The sequence below is a fragment of the Quercus suber genome, unplaced genomic scaffold (assembly GCF_002906115.3).
Source record: "Quercus suber isolate HL8 unplaced genomic scaffold, Cork oak 2.0 scaffold_613, whole genome shotgun sequence".
In the NCBI taxonomy this organism is placed as follows: Eukaryota; Viridiplantae; Streptophyta; class Magnoliopsida; order Fagales; family Fagaceae; genus Quercus; species Quercus suber.
In genome coordinates, this window is record NW_027070056.1 from 117,999 (window position 1) to 128,396 (window position 10,398).

General features: G+C 33.3%; 1 protein-coding gene across 1 annotated transcript; it reads left to right on the forward strand.

Moving 5' to 3' along the window:
• Nucleotides 1-212: 212 nt before the first annotated feature.
• Nucleotides 213-1,396, forward strand: LOC136064033 (uncharacterized). Its single transcript, XM_065765174.1, has 4 exons — nucleotides 213-458; nucleotides 551-722; nucleotides 833-1,074; nucleotides 1,175-1,396. The coding sequence occupies exons 1-4, from the start codon at nucleotides 213-215 to the stop codon at nucleotides 1,394-1,396; spliced, it is 882 nt and encodes a 293-aa protein (XP_065621246.1).
• The last annotated feature ends 9,002 nt before the right edge of the window (nucleotides 1,397-10,398 follow it).

Consider the following 10,398-nt stretch of genomic DNA (forward strand, 5'->3'; position numbering starts at 1 on the left):
GTTTCTCAACTATAATACAACCCTATGAGGTATCCAGAATGATAAGGTAATTGAATCCATTTTGGACCCTTATGTCCGAGGTGGATTTATCCCTGGACGTATTTTGGACTATCACATATAATTTCTATTTACTTTTCTTGTACTATTCCCATCGTGTTCCTGTTTGGCCATCCTCGGACAGACTAACGTCCTTGGATAGAATGAGGTATGAGATGGCCAAATACACTCATAATATACCGAGGTATGAGATGGCAAGATTGGATAGAATGAGGCAAAACCAAGAGATAATTGATGCTTTGGGATTGAAGCACATCTCAACTTCTCTAAAGGATTCTGCTCAGTCCAATTGTACAAAAGGGAAAAGAAGTAGAGCTAGTGTTGTGGTAGATGATGATTATGTACCACCTATTGGTGACGATGAGAATGATGTTGAGTCATCTAACTCTTTAATCCATAAGGTACAATAGATGTTCCATAGGGTGCAATAGATAATAACTTTGGTTCTATTATTTGTAATGACTTTGTTGTTCTATTATATATATGTTTCTAGTTACAGATGGCACCAGGACGACTTACACGCTCACGAGGTGGGGCATCTATCCCGGTGGTCCAATCTACGGTCCAATCTACGGTTCAATCTACAGAAACACCTCTTGAAGCAAATCCTCTCGCCCAAAGTTCTTCAAGTGCGGAGGCTACCGACGCATTAACTAGCACGACTGGTAATTACATAGAACATACTTAATTGCAACTGCACTTTGTCTTTACTATTGAGATTATACTTAATGTACATAGAATGTATAATTTTATAACATTGATAATTTTTAAATAGGATCTGCTAGCAGAAATACCCGTGGAACAACACGTGGTATAGCAGTACGGGCACTTGTTGAAAAAAGTGGTAAACTACCAGTACGTATAGCTGCAGAGTATGATGCTCCTGTTGGGAAGAATGCATGCAAGCTTGTCAATCAAATTGGGGTACAAGTGCGAAGTAATTTGTCCAGTTACAACGTAAAAAATTGGAAAAGTGTTGATGCTGCTACTAGAGATGTGGTGCTTCAAAATATCGTGGTAAATTTATATTAATAACGTTTAACTCGTCTTTGTTGTCACTAAGTATATTAATTCATATAATAATATTTTTATAATACATATATACTTCATTTTACAGGATCAGTTTGAGCTTGAAGGAGATTCCAACTTAGTAACGAAAACAGTAAATACAAAATGTGGAAGATTATTGAGTAGCGGCTCTAACAAGTTGTATCAGACTTATAAAAAGCTTGTACAATCTCATGGTGAAGACTATGCAAAAAGCCACCTGCAAAGAATGTCACACTTGAGCAATGGACTGGACTCATTGAAGGGAGATGGACTAATAAGGACTGGCTAGTAAATTATTTATGCGTATATTATTATTATCCAATATTAACTATATTATGTTGTCAAATGATTAGATTAATACTTAGATGAAGTAAATGTATATTGTTTTATTCATAATCTAATAAATATCTTAAATGTTCTTTATTAGGAAAAATCAAGAATTAATTCTAAACATAGAAGCAAGACTTCAGGCAAACATAGATGCGGAACAAAGGCACTTGCTGTTAGGGTTGATGAGGAGGTGCGTGTTTTTTCATTTTCTTAAACCTTAGTATGTTACATGTTATGATTAATTAACTATAAATAACTAACACTTGAATGTTAATTAATTAGACAAATAATAATGGCGGTCAAGTTCCTGAATTGGCAAAAGTCTACAAAGATGTTCATTTTAATCCAAACACAAATAAGTGGATACACTATGACGATGAAGCGACATATGTATGTGTATCATTCCATCCCTATTATTCCATTCTTATCATGTTTGTAAAGTTATTACATATGTAGTATTAATTTTGTGATTGTTTTTTTTTTTTTTTCCTCTTTCAAATGGTAGGAAACTATTCTCAAAGTGCAAGAGGATCATTGTCAAGATCCTAATGCAATTCCCCTTACACAAGAGGAAATCTCAAACTTGGTTTTTAAGAAAAAATCCGGTATTGTAAAAGGACTTGGCATGAGACCTTCCTATTCTCTGGTAACAACTACCTCATCTAATGCCTCGGTAGAGTATATTCATCGGTTAGAAAATGAGATAATTGAGCTCAAAGAGGCAAGAGTTAGGGACGAAGAGGAGCGAGCTAAGGAGCAAGAGGTGCGAGCTAAGGAGCAAGAGGCGCAAGCTAAGCAAGATGAGATCCAAAAGAATATTCTTAATTTTTTGAGGAGCAAGGGTTATGATGACGATTTTAACTATGGGGGTGGTTCATCTTCAAGTTAAATCACTTACTGGCAACACTTCATTTTTTATGTTTTATTTGAAACTAATTGTTAGAAAATTTTTTATAACATAGTTAATGTTTTTACTTTACGATTTTAATGTAGTAGTGTTTTTATATTTGTGCAGATTTCTTATTGGTGGCTTTAGGGGATTTACTTTTGGCATTATTTGAAGACATATGAGGACTTCTTTTGGCTTTAGGGGGTTCTAATTATATTATGCTACATTTTTTGTATTGTTATAAAACATCTTAAGTTATTGTATGTGTTGCAAACAATTATTGTATGGAAGGAGTTTGAATTTGATACTTGTTTTAATTTTAACTTGTGGAATGTATGGATCGATTTTTTATAAATGTGTTATTGAAATAAATGTGTTAATCAAATATGAGATTTTAACAATGTAATGACAGGTTACAGGTTAATATCAAAGTCATGAAAATAATAAAAACAGAAAATAAGTTTTAGTGACGAATTTTTTCGTCACAAATATGGCAACAAAAAATTGTTTTAGTGACGAAATATTTCGTCACTAAATGCGGTGGAATTTTGTAAGAAATGGTTTTAGAGACGAAAATTTTTGTCGCTATATGTGCATGGATTTTCTTTAAAATAGTTTTAGTCTAGTTTCGTCACTAGAAGTTCTTAGTGATGAAAAACTGGACTTTTAGTGACGAATTTTTTCGTCACTAAAAATACATTTTCTTGTAGTGTCAATTGTGATCAATTTGGTATAAAAGATAGATTACAGTTTGTAATTTGACTTGAGGAATAAAGAAATTGTTTTGAGTTATGTAAAGAATAACTTAAAATAATTTTTTGCTTGTTATATATGAGAAGATAACATATATAAATTATATTATAGACATACTTTTATGTTTAGGTAATATATATTTGTGTGTTACTAATAGATTTTTTTATAATAAAAAAAATGGTAAATTTAACTTGGCTCTACTTAAAGCTCTGTCACTACTTATGCATCTCATTTTAATGATATCATTGAAATTGATAATTATAGAAAACGAGCAAATAAATTAAAAAATAATTTAGAATAACATATACCTCATACACTGATACATCTTGATACATCCGTTAATAATAAAAATACAATATTATTAGAAGGGTCTAAATACAAAGTAAAAGATGACCTATATTGTGAATTTCAATTAACTCAATTAGTAAAGTCTCTTACTGTCGAATAAGAGATTTGAGATTTAAACTCTGTCTACACAAAAAATTAATTGTTATCTTGGTCTGATAATAAAGAGTAATCATCATGAAGCAAATGTCATAGTTTGAAATTTTATCATATAGAAATGTATCATACAAATGAGAATGAGCATAAAAGCTCATACATGTGTTACCTGCGTTACTCTTTTTCCTTTTCTTTTAGCTAAAATTAATTTTATTCCCCTAATTTTTTTTTTTTATCAAATTAGTCTTTAAAGTTAATTTTCCGATTGATTTTATCTGATTATTCTATATATCCAAATCTTTTAGCAAATGAAACTGTTCAAACAATTATTTTTAGTAATAATACTCATCAAACATCAATATTTATTAAATGATGCATCTCATGAATGCCTTTAGGTAAACTTTTTCAAAAAAAAATTTTACACCGTTGCCAACAGATTTGAACGGAATGACTTGATTGTTTCGTTTTTACAAAATGTTAATCTAAATTAAGAAAAAAAAAACATAAAGTTTAACGACTAAATTGATAATTGGTGTAAAGGCAAGCTCTCCCGAATACGACAGTTGCGGAAGTGGCTAAAGAATAAAAATTGTAGAAGGTGTCTGTACCCCTGGATTAACAACTCAAATCCAAGCATCATTTCATTTTTCAATTGCTTAAAATATCAGTTGCAATAATTGAGTCATATCTCATGAAAAAAAAAAGAAGACAATGCACTAGATTTCTTCAACTCTCTTTTTTCCCCAATGATTTACATTTTTTTTAATTAAAAAAGATGCATTTATTTAACCCACCAAAAGAAAAAGGAACCGTGTGTGCCATGCATTTAACGTTTTTGAACACACAATTAATTAGTAAACAACTAAACAAGACAAATACCTTGATTGATCATGAACAACTGAAAAAGGCTGTAGTAGGATTTGAATTTAGATTGCCTATTATTGGGTGCTTACTTTCCATGTTGAAAATATAACACAGTTAGTATCAAATTGTATGAAGAATTAAACAAGACAAATCCCGTGTTTTATGAAGAAAGGCTAGCAGTAAGATTTGAATTTAGTTTGATTACTTTGGGATGCTTACTTCTTATTGGGATATAACATAATTACTGTCAAATTGTAACTTTGACAAAATAGATCGTCGAAAGGACACTTTAGAAAAAATGTATGTACAGTAGTCAATTTTTTTTTTTTTTTGGGTAGGAAAAAAAATGTTTAGGGAGATAAGGCGACCTTTACGCATTCAGGATAATTGAGAAAGAAATGGGCACCAACGCGATTCTCAATGAGAGGACACGCAAATCCAAGACTGGAGTCTTGTTGACTCAAATACTTCACCATTAAGCCACTAGCCGCGTTGGCGTATTTCTTAAATTTTGATACCACCAAAACTCTTGTTTCATCTCTCTTGCGTCTTAGGTAGACAGAAATTGTACTAAACAAATGAAGCAAACCCTCTATAGTCAGCCATTGCCAATATAATCCTAAGACAAATGTGTACTGGTTATCAATCAATCTATCTCATGCTATTGCCGATATCTAAGACAAATGTGTACTGGTTATCAATCAATCTATCAATCTATCTCATGCTATTGCCGATATCTAAGACAAATGTGTACTGGTTATCAATCAATCTATCTCATGCTATGCAAATCAGGCCACCTATAGGCTATACCTACTGATCACATAATTACCAAGAAAGTCACATTGGGCATCATCATCATGATGCGATGAGACAGACTTTTAACTCTTTAGGCTAATGGAATCTTAAGAGTCTTTGTGCACAATGAAATCGTAAGAGCCATTACAAATGAATCTCGAACTATATATGTTATATTTTGGTTCATTGTTACGAAAAATTGACTCGTATATATACTAGCTACGAAAATATTATTTAATGTCATTGTTTAGTTTAATTTCTTGAGGCAAGTACTCAATTGAACTACCACAACTTTTTTTTCTTTTGCTGGTTTAGAAATATTAATTGCCAAATATATATGCTCCCCTCGAGCTAGAACCTGAGACCCCCCTTAAGTAACCCCAAGTTCAATGGCTTGGAGAGGTACCATCCCACCAAATTTGAAGGTCATGATATCCATCTTGGTCCATTCAAGTTTTTTTTTTTTCCTTCCAAGTTTCATGTGACACATTTAGAGATCCACAATTGAAAACAAATGAAAATAGTGATCTACAGGAGTATAAAAGAAAAAAAAAATGTAGGTGACTTGTCAAAATTTTAAGAAGTTGTAACTTAATTTTTTGTCCATTTTAGTATTCAATTATATATACACACACACAACTTTACATCATGACAAGGTGACGATTTTCTCACTCTATCCACATTACATATAAGAGCATATATATTAAGTATTAATCATCATAACGAGATATCATTCTTGTATTCTTTTTTTATTTATTTAATAATTTAATATTTGAGAAAAGGAAGATCTGAACTATAGTGTCTTCATTGGAAAGAAAAAAACATGCTTTTTTGGAAAGAGATTATATTTCACCAATCGAATGTTTTAGTGACGAATTTTTTCGTCACAAATATGGCAACAAAAAATTGTTTTAGTGACGAATTATTTCGTCACTAAATACAGTGGAATTTTATAAGAAATGGTTTTAGTGACGAACATTTTCGTCACTATATGTGCATGGATTTTTTTAAAAATAGTTTTAGTGACGAATATTTTCGTCACTATATGTACCCGAAAATAGTTTTAGTGACGAAATTTTTCGTCACTAAATATGATTTAATAAACTGAAATGGTTTTAGTGACGAAATATTTTCGTCACTAAATACTGTTTTTAGCGAAGAAAACATTTAGCGACGAAACGTTTTCGTCGCTAAAAGTTTTTTTTTTTTATTACCAAATTGGACTTTTAGTGACGAAATTTTTCGTTGCTAAAAGTCGCCAGGACTTTTAGTGACGGGGCTACAGCGACGAAATGAATTTCGTCACTAAAAGTCCAATTTCGTCACTAAAGGTTCTTAGTGACGAAAAACTGGATTTTTAGTGACGAAAATTTTCGTCACTAAAAATACATTTTCTTGTAGTGTTGGGCCATTGGGCCATAGGCCCATTTTTTACAATATTAGTAATATCTTTTTGGATAACTGGCCCCACACACACATACACACATATATATATATATATATGCAATTGTGATTGTTTTTAATTGTACCGTACATATGCACGAATTATACACTAATATCTTAAATATGAGAGTTAGGTCTAATACCATACAGCTCTTGAACCACGTCAAAAAATTGTGTTGACCCTTTGATTGAATAGGAATTGCTCCTAATTGGATTGTTGCCCCGACCTTACTATTCTCAAGTGATCATTTCGGCCAGCCTCCATGGTTATAGTGGGTATTCACTATTCAAACATGATCAACCTTTACCGAGTAGTTGTGTTATAAATCGGCCGAAGTTAATCAAAGGTATCAATGCCATGGAGGTTGGTGGGCAAAACGCTCAGTTGTATCTAACCCTAAGGGTACCTCAATTGGGTTTTGTGACGTCTGTCCCTTTATTCCAATGGGCTTTTTGGCCCAATTTTTTCCAAACAACATTGTGGAGTAAAATTTTATATCCTCCCCTTAGTATTAGAATGATTGAAAACCATGATCTTCATAGTGTGTGATTTTTTTGTTTCGGCTTAATAATACTTTTTATTGAGACAAAAAGGGACTACATAAGGCAGTTCAGGCCTAATCTATCACCATCCAGGAAGGCAAAAACCCAACTAATGATTGAGGAGATTGGCTGGGGCTCAAAATTCATATCTAAAGTCGCCCATGATCAAGAAAGTTTAAAAATTTTGAGGTATAACGTATAAGTGGGCACCCAGTATACGAAAGAAGAGCTCAGTTCTAATCAAGAACACCATCACTATGCAGAAGGGTCGAGAGTCGAGACAACAGTTTGAGAGTCCTCTTCGAATCAGATGCAAAATTGGATTACAAAATATTTAGAGATGGCAACCCAAGTGGCTTTGGCTCTATGGAATTCGAAAGGGAATTCCATATTTTAGTCTCAATATATGCTGAAAAAAATATTAAGATCTCAAAAGATTACACATTTTTTGCCACTACTAGCCCACATGATTAGTTGTGAATGATAGAAAAAATAAATAAATAAATTTGTAAATTCATGTGACTGATGTGAGTCCACAACTTTGTTAATTACAAGTCACAACTCACCACATAGGTGAATTGTGACAAAAGTTACGTAATTTATTGTGTTGCTGGTATTTATCTACATGTTGCCTACAAAATGTTAAATCAATCGATGCAGCAAACTTTCATGAGATTCGTTGTCTTCGAGATACAACACAGTCACCCGTGTTGTTATCATACTACTTAGCACTATTAAGTAAAATAAAAAGTACTATCCTTTATACAAGGTAACATAGTAAAAAAAACACTTATGAAGAATTCGTAGAAATATTTCTAACTATTAGGCATTAGACTAATGTATGTTTCTCTAATAGGTGGTAGAAGAGAACCATAGTATTTATAGGCTTAGTGGATCAGTGAATTACAAAGAAGATAAATATATCAAAAAATATAGAAAAATGAGTACAAAAATGTCAGTTAATATGGTTATAATTTTCTAATAAACTTAAATAAAAATTTATGATCTAAATTTGGAATTATAAATGGGGAAATAGATTATAAATTTTATTTTTTATATAAAATATCCCATAAATAGATAGATAGATAAGCATTAGTCTCCATTCATAAATTTATATTAGTTGGAGACTAGGACAACATGACCAAGAGACTTCTAACTAGTATGAAAAAAATAAATAAATAAAAACAAAAACATGTTTACGTACCACACATGCCAATAAGAAATAAATTTAAATTTAAAAGAAAATTAAGAAAGTACATGTTGTTGGATATAATGAAATTGATCCGGTTGAATTAATCAATTAATCAAGTTGAATAATTAAGTTTAATTATGCAATATCCAATTCAATTAATTAAGGTATATATGACAATATCACCAATCTAGAGTTTCATGTAGAGGAAAAATAAGTTTGAACGTAGGCAATATGATCACAATGGGGAAAAGGCTTACAAGAAAAACTCCAACGAGTGGTTTTTAGTAGGGTTGTTTGACCGGTATGGCACCAACAAATAGATTGGGTTTCACACGTACTACTTAAACCACTGAAGGAGGACGTCAACGATGATATACGCACACACTAAAAAATTCTTCAATCAAACTCTCATCTCTCAATCGATCCCTATCCATATAACAAATCCAATATCTTCTTCTCAACCAGTTACTTATCTCACTTCTTTCCTCAACTCCTGTTAGTTGGGCTATAAATAAACCAAGATGTTTATAAATAACTCAAACTCATCTCGAGAAAAGGCATGTTTAAACAAGTCAAGCTCAAGCCCAATTTTAGGCTCAATTATTAAACGTGACAAACTTAAACATAATAATGTATTTGTGAACAAGCTTCTGAACATGAATGCCCAAATCAACTATACATAATACTATATATTTATATATATACTTGTCTAAAAATATATTTATATAGACTTGAAATTAGGTTGTATGAATTTGTAAATTGGTTCATATGATATAAAATTATTATTTGTACCTTATTCATAACATAAACAATCCATTTGTAATAAAAATTCCTAAATTTGTAAAGGGATAAAACAATTTAATTAGTTATAGTTTCGCTATATATAGGAAAATAATAAGTTAATCAAATAGCTCATGATCAAGCTCGAGTTTATTCGGCAAGTAAATGTACCAAGCTTGAACATGTAATCTTGTTTGGTAAATAACTTAAGCTCAGCTCATGTTCAAAATAAAATTAAATGAATAAGTCTGAACTTTTTATATATGAAAGGGGAAAAATCTCTTAAGCCCAAGTAGACGGATCCATCGTTTGCACAGGCCCTATGTGGACGGACCTATTGTGAATGGGCCGGACATGGACGGGCTGAATTACGGTGGGCTAGATATTCATGGGCCTGCTGAGCCCCTAAGGAGGGATATTTTGTCGGTTCTCGTAAGAGCCCAAATAGAGTCCTTGTGCTAGTAGGACTTCAGAAATCTGGTATACTTGGTAAAAATCTTCCGCGTAAGGAGGAGACTTGTTCATCACGTTTTGGACTCCACAAGAAGAGTCCTATAAGGAAAAGACTTCCGCATCAAGGAAGGGGGGTCAATCTCAAGCCACTATAAAAGCCCCAATACCCTCATAAGCCAAGGTACGCCGTACGCATAATTAACCCTCTCTAGCACTCTAGAGTTGTGAGCATTCTTTCTGACTTGACCTTCGGAGGGTATTTGGCCGGCACCACACCGGTGCTCTCTATTAGTCCTCTTTTTTCTGTGCAGGTGTCGTCTCGAGGGTGCGAGCATTGTGCAACTCACTGTTGATATTTTCGGCATCATCAGTTGGCGCCGTCTGTGGGGACGCCTCTAAGTGATTAAGCCACATTATCGTTTCCCGGACTAAAGGGTTGCATGGTACTCACTCGCTCAATGGCAACTACTAATGACGTACAAGGAGAGAACCACCCACGACTGCCCTCGAGAGACAAGTTCAACTCTCGGTGCCGCCGTGGAGCGTCTCACCAAACGGAACCTCGACTTGGAAGAACAGCTGCCGCCACGACGGACCCCACTATTTGTTCTTCGTCATCTGGAACCTCCTGGGCTTCAATCATCTCCAGGCCCTCATATGTTGAGGACGAGGAAGATGACGACGGACTACTCTCGCTTGAGACGTCGTGGTCTTTGGGACCTGACGGATATATCCCCTCGTAGTCCGCCCCGTCGGGAACGACCGACTGGTTACTTGACGCACTAGACATTTCCTACATATAATTAAA